At 48.9% G+C, this 14,429-nt stretch overlaps 1 protein-coding gene across 4 annotated transcripts in view; it reads left to right on the forward strand.

The window, feature by feature from the left end:
- FERMT2 (FERM domain containing kindlin 2) overlaps window positions 1-14,429 on the forward strand; it is a 50,119-nt gene that overhangs the window by 30,010 nt on the left and 5,680 nt on the right. For 2 of the 4 annotated variants that reach the window (XM_021538434.4, XM_021538436.4), the window contains exons 4-13: window positions 1,580-1,714; window positions 5,300-5,332; window positions 5,783-6,008; window positions 6,119-6,221; window positions 6,636-6,743; window positions 8,304-8,438; window positions 10,027-10,076; window positions 12,242-12,366; window positions 13,709-13,815; window positions 14,132-14,353. In XM_021538434.4, the coding sequence (XP_021394109.1) occupies window positions 1,580-1,714; window positions 5,300-5,332; window positions 5,783-6,008; window positions 6,119-6,221; window positions 6,636-6,743; window positions 8,304-8,438; window positions 10,027-10,076; window positions 12,242-12,366; window positions 13,709-13,815; window positions 14,132-14,353 (1,244 nt within the window). The remainder of the gene's footprint in view (window positions 1-1,579; window positions 1,715-5,299; window positions 5,333-5,782; window positions 6,009-6,118; window positions 6,222-6,635; window positions 6,744-8,303; window positions 8,439-10,026; window positions 10,077-12,241; window positions 12,367-13,708; window positions 13,816-14,131; window positions 14,354-14,429) is intronic. The other 2 variants (XM_021538437.4, XM_021538438.4) reach the window with 1 other exon arrangement.

A 14,429-nucleotide genomic window follows, 5' to 3' on the forward strand; every position in this document is an offset into this window, starting at 1 on the left:
GACTCCAGAACTCCTTCCAGGCTCAGGCATGTCCAGAACCTCCACAGAATCATCAGAGAATCCCAGGATGGTTTGGATTGGAAAGGACCTTAAATCCCATCCCATTCCACCCCTGCCATGGCAGGGACACCTTCCACCATCCCAGATTGCTCCATGCCCTATCCAACCTGGCCTTGGGCACCTCCAGGGATCCAGGGACAGCCACAGCTGCTCTGGGAATTCCATCCCATCCCAATTCCCAATCTCCCACCCATCCCTGCCCTCTGGTAGTGAGAGCCATTCCCTGGGTCCTGTCCCTCCATCCCTTGTCCCCTCCTGGAGTCCCTCCAGGCCCTGCCAGGGGCTCTGAGCTCTCCCTGGAGCTTCTCCTCTCCAGGAGAGCACGCCCAGCTCTCCCATCCCTTCTCTTCCCAGTCCAAGCTGTATTTCAGAGCTCTCCAAGGCTTTCACCACTGCAGTTGGGTGCCTCCATGCCCAGGTGAATCCTTTTCCAGGTCAGCTCCCACACACTGACCAAGCACAGGGACTCCTGGTCCTGCTCCAGCCCCTCCAGGGTTTCGGTGGTACAAAGGACAGCGGGCTCTGCTTTCCCAGGAAATTCCTTCCCACTTGGAATTGAGTGCAGCAGACCCAAAGTACTGCCTTGGTGGGAAATGAAAATCCCCTTTTTCCTTGTTCCCCATATTCCCGTGGCTCAAATCACAAACACAATGAGATGCTCCTCATTTTACATTGTTCATGTTGGTCCCAGGCAGGAAAATGGGAGAGGGTTTGCTGTGAAAAGGAAACATTTTGCCCAAAATCTCTTTAAAAAATGGGTAAATTATAGACTTTAAACTCTCCAGTCTGATGTGTAAATAAATGGCTTAACTCTTGGATTGCACCTATGGAAGTGAGAGGGTCTGGCCTGTTACCTGCATGGCTAAGGCGTGTGATTTACATGTGATTTCTATTTCTATAATTTTATTTATATTATTTTTACATTATTGTGTATTATTATTATATATTATTTATAATTTTATATTATTCATGTGGGGGTTCTTATTTTTATTATTTATATTCAATGTATGAAGGTGTTACTAGGCTCTGTCACAGGCTCTACCAGCACTCACATCTACATTTGAGTGGCTGTGCCTGGGAAATTCCACATTTTATCCAAATGTTATGTTACTTTTCCAGCCAAGGACACCACTTGTTTCCAGCAGGCTTACAGTGAAATTATCCTCAACTTGATTTTTAACCATTACAGAACAGGAAGTTCATCCAAGGGAGATAACTGGGCATTGCTGGCTGTTGTTCCTAACAGAAGGATATTAATTTTTCCCCCTATTTTTCCCCCATTTTCCCCCCATTTTTCAATTTCCCCCCATTTTTTCCCTCATTTTCCCCCCAGCTTTTTCCCACATTTTCCCCATTTTTTCCCCATTTTTTCACCCTTTTTCCCTTTTTTTCCCCCCATTTCCCCCCACTTTTCCTCCCTTCTCCCCCCTTTTTCCCCCCATTTTTTCTCCTTTTTCCCCCCTTTTTTTCTCCTTTTTCCCGTCCTGCCATGATAAAAGTGCTCCATTTTCCCCTCCAGACATCAGGCACCCAGAAGAACTCTCCCTTCTGAGGAAACCCAGAGATCCATCAAAGAAAAAAAAGAAGAAGTTGGACGATCAGTGTGAAGATGACACCTTCGAGCTGGAGGGGCCGCTGATCACGCCGGGGTCGGGTGAGCTGGGCAAAAAAAAAAAATGGGAGCAGGGGGAAAAGTGGCACAGCAAATGTGGGGCTGGTGGAATTTCTGGGGGTCTGTGCAAGAACCAGACCCCAAATCCACGGCACAAGTCCTGGCGGGCTGCAGCACTCGGTCGCACGGATGCATGTCTGGAGCTGGAGCTGTCACGCATTTTTGGGAGCACAGCAACCACCCCCAGGCTTCACAGAACAAACCAGAGGCCGAGTGTGGCCACTGGAGCACTCAGATGGTGTTGCTGAGAGATTTTCTTGCCCTGTTGAGAAAGGAGTTATATGGAAAATTGTTCCTCGTGTCACATTCCTGGCGTGGTTTAGGCTGTGCCACCCTTCTACTCTGTATTTACAGCCCAGCAAGGGCAGCGTTGTATTAATTGCTTTAGTGTTGCCTTACATGAATGGTGTAGCTGTGGATTGTGATGCTAAATAAATCCTCTGATTGCTGGGGGCTGGTTGGCCAGCCTGGATTCCAGATCCAGAGCGGGATTGGGAAGGGAATTTCTGGTGGAGTAACATCCCTGCTGGACTGCCACAGGCAGCAAATTGATGCAGGTGTTTGCAAGCAGAGGGGTTTTTCAGTTTTTTTCCATGGCTGCTGGAAGTCTGGTGTCTGAAGGCAAATGGCAGGAGTTTAAACCATGATTTTGGCCAAGTGGGAGCACTTTATCCCAAATGGATTTGTGGAGAAAGCCACGGTGGTGAGCCGGAGACGTGTCTGGCTGCCAAAGTTCTCGGGTTTAAATCCAGCAATCCAAGGGCAGCAGGGCAGCTTTAATTACAAAAAACTACCTTGGAGTTGTAAAGTTGTATTAATTGATGTTAAATCAGCTGCAGGGAAGGTCAGGGAGTGTGGTTAATGCCAGTGGTGGCACAGGGCTTGCAGAAAGGAAGGTTTTGGCTGCATGGGGTGATGTGCACCATGCGTCTGGAACAAGGAAAAATAATCCTCCTTCTGCTCTGATCCCACTCTTTCTCCCCTCTTAAAATTAAAAATACTTCTGGGCTCGTCCTCTTCCACTCCTGGCTCAGAGAATTTGGGCAAGGCTCCAGTCAATTTTCATTTCCATTTGGCATTTTCATCTTCAAAGTCCATTCTAAGCCTTTCCAACAGCCAGTGTTCACAGAGAGCATCTCTGTCAGATTAATAGGAAAGACTTGGCCTTCTCTGGGGGAAATATATGCAAAAGCTGGGGTTTATTTTAATTATTTATGGCTCTTCCAGTGAGTCATTTGGCTGGTTTTGCTCTCCTTGTGAATGAAATCACTCACAGCAGGTTGAATTCCTGCCTGATCAGGTGCCATCCGATAAAAGTCGTGGGTTTCATCTGAATAAATTATTTCTAATGTTGTTCCAACATCAGTTTGTGTGCTGAAAGCTTCTGGAAAACTAATTAATAATTCAGGAGGTGCTGAATTCAATGTCTTGGGAGTGTTTTGTCACTGAGTACCCCAAACCTGGCAGTGAAACCATTTAAATCCCAGTGGGCAGAGTTGTCAATACACCCACAGGATGTGTTGCCCAACACTTTCCATTAGAAGACCTGTAGTCACTTGTTTATATAAATTTGCCAAATTTGAAGTTATTTCTGCTGGAACTTTCCATGACACTGCCTGCCTGGGGCAAATTTTTTAAGGGAAGCTTCTTTTGAGCTGTTTCAGGTGTTTGGAGAGAGAGATGAGGAGAACAGTGCAGGGGAAGCTTTGCTCTGATGGAGCAGACACTCAGCCAAGGAATGTGGGGGATATTCATGGGAAAAAAATAACGCTAAATTTGGGGTAAAAAGTGGGATTTTCTTTTGTTATTCCAGTTGATGTTCAGCCATGTGTGTTCGAGCCATGGGAAGGCTGAAGCTGCAGCAAGGGTGGATGGGGAGGAGGGAAGAGATGTTTTGGAATATGCTTTATGGATGGTCATGGGGTTTGTGGCTGGTTTTTGTTGCAGTTGTTGGAGTTCTCTGCTCCAGTGCTGTAACAATCCATGAGGAGAGCACCTTCCTGCTGTTTTTGTGATCACAGAATCACAGGATAGCTCAAGTTGGAAGGGACCCTAAGGATCATGGATTCCCAGCTCCCAAAGTCCAAGTATCTGCTCTAAAAACCTGGAAATCATCCTGGCCTTTCCCTTGCAAATGAAGGTGTATTTTTCCATCCCTTGACCATCCCTGCTGCATTTTTGCTCATGCCTGGTTTGCTGGATCTGTCTTGGTGGCAGGTTCCCATGGTGCTTTCAGGTCTTCAAATGATTTGTGCAGACTGGGATGCCAGCAAAACGAGCAGGAGCATTAAAAGCATCCTTGTTTGGTGGTTTTCACTTACATTTTCCACCTTGCCAGGCAGCTTAGAATCAGGTTTGTAATTATTTGGAGTTTCCTGGCCATGATGTTGGCTGTCACTGACATTGGTGCTGCTGATTCTCACCATCATGAAAATTGAGGGTTTAAAAAGGTTTTTCCATTGGTTTGGTCTTGGACTTTTCCAGTCTAGCTCAGTTTTCTGTCATTCCTTGGCCATGAGGGTATGGGGATGCTTTGGAGCAAGGAGCTGGAGCGTGGCTCGAGGTGGTGGCTTGGGACAGCAGCAGGAGGTGGCACAAGAGTTTTGTTTGTGGCATCTCAACTCTGTCACCACCTTCAACACCCTCAGCAGAGCTCTGGGAGGGAGAGCTTAGGTGCCTTGGATTGCAGGCTCATGAGTTAGGAAGGACACAGCCCTTTCCCAAAAATCCAGTGTGGTGTTGGACCTTCTGGTTCTGGTGGGAAGATTTGTGCCCAGGTGATGCTGGGTGAGCTCTTTACCCGATGTGTGCACACAGGGGAATTCCTGGCATTAGGAGATGGTGGTTGATCCTCCCTTATTCTGAAAATCTGGATTTTATGTAAAAATTCAGTGTCCCTGTGAGGTGAAGAGGGGCTGTTTCATTGGATGGCTTGGGATGGAAGGAACTTAAAAGGGATTTAAAGCACTTCTCATTTGCACCCCATGCCTTGGGCAGGGACATCTTCCAGAGACCAGGCTGTCCAAGCCCCATCCAATCTCTCCTGGAACACTTCCAGGGATGGGGCAGCCACACCACCACACACAACCTCTCTGTTAAGCTCTCAGCTAGTTTTTTATGAGATACTGAGCTGGGTTTGGTTTTTTTTTCTCTGAATTATTTTTAAATGTCTGGGTGTTTTTATGTCTGCTTTGAATCGGTACGAGCTGTGAAGCTTCAAAAGGCCTGTGGGAGTAACATTTGCTTTGGGATCAGTCTGGCACCACATTGCACCACTCAGCACATTAATCCTGAATTTGTGTGGCCACCTCAGCAAGCTTTTCCATCCGGGAATGCCACATTTCCATGCCCAGCTGTCCTCGTAACGGGAATAAAATAACGGGAAGTCACTTCAGTTGCTTTGCTGCCACCAGCGCTGCTGCAAACGCTCCATTAGGGTGGTGCAACCTCACCTGTGCTGTTCTGCCCTCTTCCAAAAATGCCCATTTTTGGCTTCTGTCCTCCTCCTGCTCTCCGGGTGACTTTCTCTCGCCTTCTCACTTCCCTCCTTTCTTTCCCTCTCTATAGGCACCGATATTCTTTACATCGGCCCCGTCAAAGGTGAGCTCCACCTCAATAGGACTTTTGCCCTCTGCCTCTGGTCTCTTTGGCTGCACCTTTAGTTTATTTTCCTGCTCCTCTAAAACTTTTGACTTCCAAAATCTTTAAGCAACAGGTAATACCGGTAAGTCGGGGGCCACTCATGTCCCAGATGCCACTCAGATGAAACTCAGGGGGCAGGAGCTTCCCACTGTGAGTCTTTTCCCATCATTTGGGCTGGAATGAGTTTTCCATCAGTTCTGCTCTTGGAGAAGAGCCGAGAGAGAGGACAGGGACAGCTTTTCACGGGAGAACAAGCAGCGCAGCGTTTTCCCACTGCGAAAAGATGAGAAGGGAAGGTTGGAAGGTTTTCCAGCCGCTGGCTCCGGGTTTGCGCGGAGCCGGCGTGGCCGGGAGCAGGCGGGGCTTGGCCCGAGGCTAATTCCCGGCTTTTATTCCCCTCGCTGGTAGGAAATATCTATTCAAGCCCAGGACTCTATAGCAAAACGATGACGCCGACCTACGACGCCCACGACGGCAGCCCCCTGTCCCCCACGTCCGCCTGGTTCGGCGACAGCGCCCTGTCCGAGGGCAACCCGGGAATCCTGGCCGTGAGCCAGCCCGTCACCTCCCCGGAGTCCTTAGCCAAAATGTACAAGCCCCAGACGCTGCTCGATAAGGCCAAAATCAACCAAGGGTGAGTTCAGGAGCTGAGGATTTGGGGGTTTTTGGCTGATTTTTAATTGTGTTCTCGGGAGTTTCCGCCGCAACGTTCCGTGTGTGTTACCCCGTGTTGGCAATCCGCAGGTGGCTGGACTCGTCCCGATCCCTGATGGAGCAGGAGGTGAAGGAAAACGAGGCTTTGCTACTCCGGTTCAAGTACTACAGCTTTTTTGACCTGAATCCAAAGGTACAGAGCTCCTTGTTCCACTCCCATTTTGAAATTTCCATCCTTTGGAGCGAAGGGTGCCTGGATCTCTTAACGTGCCGTTGTGTTGGTAAATCTCCCAAAGACTGTGGAAGTTTGAAAATTGGTTGTGCAGGCATCAAACCCAGGATTTGTGCTCCAGGTTTTTGGGTGTTGCTAGAGGTGCTTCACGGGTTCTTAAAGCCACCTCTTGTCAGTGGCAGAGGATTTTCAGTCTCAAATCAAAGTGTTGAGGTGAGAGATCAGAGAATCCCCGAACAGTTTGGGTTGCAATGGGCCTTAAAGACCATCTCGTTCCAACCCCCTGCCGTGGGCAGAGACAGCTTCCAGTGGAGGGTTGCTTTGTGTTGAGCTGGGCTCCCGGTTTTCCAAGCATTCCCCGTTTCTGTGCCGCAGTACGACGCCATCAGGATCAACCAGCTGTACGAGCAGTCCAAGTGGGCAATCCTGCTGGAGGAGATCGAGTGCACGGAGGAGGAGATGATGATGTTTGCAGCACTGCAGGTGAGAGACAGCCCCAGACGCCCCTGGCTTGGGTTAGACTTGATTTCTCTGCTCATTAATCTGATAAATGAAATTACGGAATCCCAAAATGGTTTGGGTTGCAAGGGACCACAAAGCCCATCCAGTTCCAACCCCCTTCCAGTATCCCAGGGTGCTCCAGCCTGGTCTTGGATGCTTCCAATGATGGGGCAGCCACAGCTTCTCCAGGCAGCCTGTGCCAGGGTCTCACCACCCTCACAGCCAAGAATTCCTTCCCAACATCTCATCTAAACCATCCCTTCTTCAGTTTAAAATCATGTTGTAAGCCTCACCTTGTCTCTGGTGGGAGCTTGGCCTTCTCTTGCTGGTAGAATTTGGGTCATTTTCCATCTCCAGATGCTCACTTGAGTCTATGAGATAATTTAAAATACTTGCCACTGATTATCCCTCATGAAAAAAAACTTGACCTGCTTTTACCAAACATGTTTATATCTATCTTAACTTCTAGTTTTGTCCTTCTTAACCCATCCCATACGAACAAGGGGTTAGTGAACTGTGCCTTTCTGGCTCTCTGCCCCCAAATCAGCTGGGGATAATCTGTGGCTTTCCCAGAATTATTTATTTATCTGGTTTAGGAAATACTCAGTGTGATTTGGCAAAAATGCTCCACCTGCTATTGACTTCCATGAGAGGGATGGCAGGCATTTGTTCCGTGTGGTCCGGCACACCTTGGAACTGTAGGATGCAGAAATATCCCCCTCAGGAGCAGGGCTGCCTGCTCCAAGGGCCCCTCCCAGGAAAAAAAAGAGAAGAAAGAAGAAATATGATGGCTCAGTTTACATCCAAGTGCTCCAGAGTGGGTTGGGCACGGTTCTTCCTGTGAGATTTTATGGATGTTTTTGGTTTTCTGGGGTGAAAACAGATGCAAAGGCATAGAATCCTACAATGGTTTGGATTGGAATGGGCTTTAAAGGTTGGGCAGGGACACTTCCACCCTCCCAGGTTGTTCCTGCCCTGTCCAACCTGGCCTTGGACACTTCAGGGATGGGGGATCTTACAAACATCCATAAACACCTGGTGGGAGGCAGGAAAGGGGTGGCTAGAGGTGCCCAATGGCAGGAGCAGAGGCCATGGACACAGCCTGGAACACGGGAGGGTCCCTCTGCACATCAGGAAGCATCTTCATACCAGGAGGGTGACTGAGCACTCCTCTGAGTGCCAGAGAGGCTGTGGAGTGTCCCTCCCTGGAGTTACTCCAAAGCCAGCTGGATGTGGTCCTGGACAACAGCTCCAGGTGGCCCTGCTGGAGCAGGGAGTGGGACCAGGTGACCTCCAGAGGTCCCTTCCAACCTCAGCCCGGTGGAAAGAGCAGCTCTGCCCTGTCCAGAGATCCTCAGGGATGGATGCTTGGAGACTCCTTGGCCTGGAAACATCCAGGATGGTCACTCCTGAGCCACAAACCCTCCCAGTATTTGCTGCCTCTCCTCCTGGTTTCCCAAGCACGGTGGCTGTGTCACCAAGATCCCGTGGGATCCTGGGGTCACAGGAGCACCCAGGTGTGACCCTGGCCTTGCCTTGCAGTACCACATCAACAAGCTGTCCATCATGTCCTCGGAAAACCACCTGAACCACAGTGACAAGGACGTGGACGAGGTGGACGCCGCGCTCTCGGACCTGGAAATCACCTTGGAAGGTGGCAAGACCTCAACAATCCTGGTAAGGGCTGCAGGGAGTTCTTCCAGGCATCCAACCTCATTTATTTCCTATTTTTCTTCCAATTCTGATGACAAATTGCCCAGTAATATTTTCTTTAAAATACAGGGGTTTCAGATACCAAGGGATAGTTCTGGAAAGAGGGAACCCTGGGCAGCATCTGGAAAAGTTTGGAGGAGCCAGGATCTTACTGATCCCCCCCCTGCACCAAGCCACCCTCCTGATGAAATAATGGAAAACTAAATGGAAATTAATTTATTTTTTTTTTATCCTCACTACTGACTTTCCCAAATAACTGAGTTTTCCACGTTGAGGTTCCTCTTCCACTGTTTCTAATTCACATTTTACAGCACCTAAAGCAGCTGCTGGATTTTCAGAACTAATTTAGGCTTATGAAACTCTATTTTTATTAGACTGGATTTTAGCCTAGGTCTGTATTTCAGAGCATATGGGGTTTTTTTTCTTGATATATTGTTTTAACACTGGTTTTCCACCTTTAAAAATACATAGCCTGAAAATTAAAGTGCATTAAAAGGATTCAGTCCTGTCAGCCTTGGTCCAGCACAGCTTTTCCAGGCATTTTACACATTTAAATCATCTCTTTCCAACCCTAAAATCTGAAATTTTCCACTTTTACACTTCATATAATTTTTTAAGTGTTTATGATAGATCTTTTTGAAGCTACATCCATCCTTAGATGCTTTACTGGCATTAACAACAGCAGAGCTTTGCAGTATGAACCAGAAATAACAACAAATTTTTATCACCAAGACATATTTTCTAATTCCTTTTGCAAAACCAGATTTGAAACACATCACTGAGGAACTGTCCCTGCCAGACTGGAGTGAAGAGGACAAAGATTCATCCAAAAAAAACCCCATCCCTTTCCGTAGGGCTTTGTAGCAGGAGCCATTTCCAGATGCATTCGAGTAATTGAATACAGATAATGGGCAATTACTGGATTGTTTGTTTAGATTCTGCATTTTTTTCCCTGTGGTATCTGTAAACAGTTTCTCATTGCAGACTGAAAGTAAACTGTCCTGCTACTGGAAGCTCCTGGAGCAATCCTCCCTTTCCCTATCCCTGGAAATTTTTTATACTTCCAGCTCCTGGGAATTGCAAGTGCCACCCTGATGCAAAAAAAAAAAAGAGAATTTAAACTCAATATTTAAAAAATTTTGGGGGAGGGGAAAAAAAAATCTTTCTAGGCTTAGAAATGCCAGTTAATTCTCTGCAGAGGTGCCTCTTCCCTTTTGTTTGGAGCATCAGGAATAACTGGAGGGAGGAGAAAATTCCCTGTGCAAACGCTGCTGCCGTGACCGGCGGTGACCCCGCGGCTGGGAATTGGCTCTGGCAGCAGCAGGAATTCCTCAAAGGAAGATCGAGCCCTGTCCTCTGCTTTCCAAACAGCAGAGCTGGGCCCTGCATTTTGCACTGCTGGCTTCTCCTGGGAAGTGGCTGGGGCTTCCTCAGGAGCAGCTTCACCACCCCCAAGCCCTGATGTGCTCCTGGTTCCCTCCCCTGTGCCACGTCCGTCCCTTCCCTCCTGATCCCGCTGCTCCGAGTGATTGGGATAATCTTTGATTTCCAGGGTGACATCACTTCCATCCCAGAGCTTGCTGACTACATTAAAGTCTTCAAGTAAGTGCTGAGGGGAAGAGCTGCTTGTGGAACTGGTAATGGCTGTGAATAATTAATGGTCCTGCCTCTTCATTTCCTTTTTTTTTTTATCTCCCGGCCTTATGATATTCAAAATACTCAATACTTAAGTTGATTGGTTCTTAAATACAGAATTCAAGGTGTTTTCCTGCTCTGGTGCATCCCACAGCCAGCAGTGTGTGCTTGGATGTTTTTTTAACACATTTCATGCCCAGGAGAGAACAAACCATCCTTAAATGAGGAGTGAAACCTAAAAACCTCCCTCAAAGACTTCTCCTGGCGTGCAGGAGGCTGGAGGAATTCTATCCAGCCAAGATCCCGGTCTCTCCATGCCAAAAGGAGCAGGTTAAGTTGACTCTGTCCCTCTCCCAGCTTGCTCAGGATTTAGGGGGGATTTTTTTTAGCTTGCTTTGACTTGGTTGGTGGTTCATGGAAACTGGGAACGGCAGCGTCTGGACTTGGAAGAACATTTTTGGCAGCCACCACCATCTTTTGCAATTTATTGCCTGCTGCAGTGAAAGTTCTGGAAGCTGGAGACGCTGATGGGATTTCACAGCAGAGCTGCAGGATAGTGGGGGGAGGAAAAAAGCTGCAGACAGTGAAGTAGCTCTGGAGCAAGCTTTTATTTTATGAATTGTTTGGTTCTGGAGTCAGAACCTGGCACTCTCTGCTCTGAAAACCCCTTCTCCCTCTCCAGAGGTGAATTAATGAGGTCTCTGCCTCTGTCTGGGCTTGTGGTCTGGCTTAATTAGGATGAAGTTTCAAGGCTGTGCCCATCCCCTCAGTGGGTGTTTTTCCCCTCCTTTGAACAAACAAACAAACAAAAAACTTGTTCTTCCCCTTGATCTGCTGATTTGCCAATCAAATTAGGCACCACTCTGGCAGCTAATTGCCTGCAAATTGGAGCAGCCAGAAGCTGCTGGTTTCTCACTCAGTACAAGCCCTAAACCCTGGGGCTGGGGTTTGAGGCTGTCAGATTGAACACAGAATTCCATTTGCTGCTAAAAATGGTGCTCAGGTGGAATTTCAGTGCCAGAAATCCAGTGTGAATGGTGCAATGTTTGGAGCTGTCCCAGCTTTGGATGTGCCTCTTGTCACACTTCAGCTGGGGAGGAGAACTGGGGGATCAGTGCTTGTCCCTCGTATTCCATAGATTTAACTCCTGTAAATGTGTCCCAGCATGTGCCTGGGGTGGCTGTGGAGATTTGGAATGGTTCTCTCTCCCCTGCCAGCCAGGTTGCTGCCCTTGCCAGCTAAAATAACAGAATTCCAGAGTGGTTTGGGTTGGGATGGACTTTAAAGACCATCCTGTTCCAACCCCCCTGGAACAACCTTCCACTATCCCAGGTTGCTCTAAGCCCCATCCAGCCTGGCTTTGGACATTTCCAGGGATCCAGGGGCAGCCACAGCTTCTTTGGGCACCCTGTGCCAGAACCTCCCCACCCTTACAGGGAAAGATTTATTCTTAATATCCCACCTAAAATACTCTCAGCAGCTGTTTCTGAGATGAAAACACAAGAAATGCATGAGAGGCTGCAGATCCAGCCTTAGAATAAGGTTTAGAAATCAGGGAAGGTTAAAATATTCTGATACTTGGGGCTCTGTAAAGGCTCTGGGCTTGTGTTGGGATGAGTTCAGGGTGCTTCACTTTGCAGGGCCACCCGTTCTCCTGCAGAATGGAGCAAAATCCATGCTTTCTGTGGAAAAAAGGGAGCCTTTTGTGCTGTGGAGTGTTTAAAAAGAAAACAAGGAGTGCACTCAGGCGTGTGCGTGACTGACACATCCTTGGAAGTGCTGCTTCCCCTCTGAGCCTGAGCAGAGTGGTTCCAGTTTCATGTGGTGGCTGGACAGGCAGATTCTGCAGTGGTTCATGGACTCCTCTGTTTTTGTAGCACAGTCCTCCAGCTCCCCCCACCTTGCCCCAAATTATCTCCCTGGGATTGAAGACTCCAAACTTGGAATTGGAGCTCAGCTCCTTGAGCCAGCAGTGAAGGAATGGCTGAGCCCCCATACAGGGGTGGGAATAACCCAGGCTGCTGACAGCAGCTTGCCAGGGCTGAAATTCTGAGGAAATCCTGAGGTTTCCTGGGGAGCAGCTTGTTTGAGGAGCTCAGACCAAGTGAGATGTCCCCTCACGTGTCCTGCAGGCCCAAGAAGCTGACGTTGAAAGGCTACAAGCCCTACTGGTGCACCTTCAAAGATACCTCCATCTCCTGCTACAAAAGCAAAGAGGAATCCAACGGGACTCCTGCTCACCAGATGAACCTGAGAGGTAAGAGAAGCACGGGGTTGGGGTAAGAGAAGCTGCTTTTTATTCCAGGCTGCTCCTCCTGCATTTTGTTTTCCCACTGCTTTATCGCCTCAGAATTCCATCCTGGGGTTGGGTAAAGGTGTGTAAAGGAATGAGGTGGCTGGGTTTGGTATCATGGCACAGACTTGGAGTTCTAAGTGTGTTATGTGTAATTCCATAGGAGAGCATCCCAAAAAGCTTGGGAAGAGAGCTTGGAGAACCAAGCTTGGAGAGCTTCTGTGGGATTGGGTTGGAGGGGATTTTCCAAACCTTGTTCCATCTTTCCACCTGCCCTTCTCCTTTTTGTCAGTTCTCCAAAGGATTGCACTGACTCCCACGGCAGAAACTGGAAAGAGCAGACCATTTTCTTCCTCTGCTGCCTTTATTTTATCTCCTCTCCCCTCTCTGGTTGGGAGCAGCCGCACTCGAGAGCTGAAATTCCTACGGTGGCTGCCTGTCCTTATGTCAAGTGAAACATTCCTGCTGCAGGGAGCTCGTGTGTTCTCCCTGTGGATGCAGGAGCAGGGGGAATGCCAGGAGACCTCAGGGTGCTGTAGGAGCGAGGCCTGGCCCCCAGGACCTTTCTGGGAGCTTTTGACAAATCTGCTGTGAGGGCACTTTGCAGAAATCTGGGAGGCGGCGTTGGCGCGGCGCCCGCGCTGCCGTGGCTGGGTGGGTTCATCACCCCTGTGTTTACACAACCACTTGGAATTCTCTCCAGGCACCAAGAGCAAGATGCTCACACCTCGCTGCAGCTGCAGCAGCCAAATCATGGAGCCTCTCAATGGTTTGGGTTGGAAGGGACTTTAAAGCTCAGCCAGTTCCACCTCGCTCCCACAGGGACACCTTCCACTAAAGCAGGATGGTCCAGGCCCCACCCAGCCTGGCCTGAAACACTTCATGGCATCCCATCATTCATCAGTAACACAGAAAGGTTTCAGGGTGAGACTCAACACCCGTCCAGTCACCTTTTCCTATCCTTCCATGAAGATTTTGGGGTGTTTGCCAGCCACTGGATCCGTTTCTGATTCCAGGCAGGATCCAGGAGTTCTGTGGGTTTGCTGTTGCTTCATTGCTTTCAGATCAGGTCTTGATTTTCCCTCCCATTTTCCTGACACTTGGAAAAAGGGACAGGTTTTTTCTGTGCTGTGTGGAGTGTCCATCCCATCAGAGGTGTGGGACAAACCTTTGGCAGCACTGAGATGCCACCAGCGACCCTTGAGTCAGGGAGCTTTGCTATTTCTTTTCTTATTTTCACTTTCTTTGCCAGTTTTTAAATCATAGTTCCTCACACCCCTGCTAAACACCATCTCCCTCATTGCAGGATGTGAAGTTACCCCTGATGTGAACATCTCTGGTCAGAAGTTCAACATCAAACTCCTGATTCCGGTGGCAGAGGGGATGAACGAGATTTGGCTGCGCTGCGACAACGTAAGTTCATCTCTTGGACTGGACACCTCTTCAGCCTTTTCCCACCATCCTGCTCAGGGGCTGTTCTTTCAAAAACAAATAGAAAATGCTCTCACCTGTCTGATCTCAGCATTCCAAATGTGCTCCAAGTCACCTGTGAGTTTGGAGTAGAAAATCAGCCTTAGCTTTGCTGTGTGGTTTTTGGCCACACCTTGGTCGGATTTCTGCCTGTCTTTGTGCATGCTGGAGTCTCCTGAGGCTGGGAGGGGAATGAGGTCTCCATGGGGTGTTTTTTGAGGGGTCTGTGACAGACACATGTCCCTGTTTTGGGGGACAGGAGACGCAGTACGCCAGCTGGATGGCCGCCTGCCGCCTGGCCTCCAAGGGCAAGACCATGGCCGACAGCTCCTACGGCATGGAAGTGCAGAACATCCTGTCCTTCCTGAAAATGCAGCATTTGAACCCAGACCCGCAGCTGATCCCGGAGCAGATCAACACCGACATCAACCCCGAGTGCCTGGTGTCCCCTCGCTACCTGAAGAAGTACAAGAACAAGCAGGTAGGCGCTGGTGTCGGCGTTGGTTGGGCTGGACGCGCGTCCTGGCGGTGGCTGGTGTTTAACACGGCGTGGTTTG

The sequence above is a fragment of the Lonchura striata genome, chromosome 5 (assembly GCF_050655825.1).
Source record: "Lonchura striata isolate lonStrDom1 chromosome 5, ASM5065582v1, whole genome shotgun sequence".
Taxonomy (NCBI): domain Eukaryota; kingdom Metazoa; phylum Chordata; class Aves; order Passeriformes; family Estrildidae; genus Lonchura; species Lonchura striata.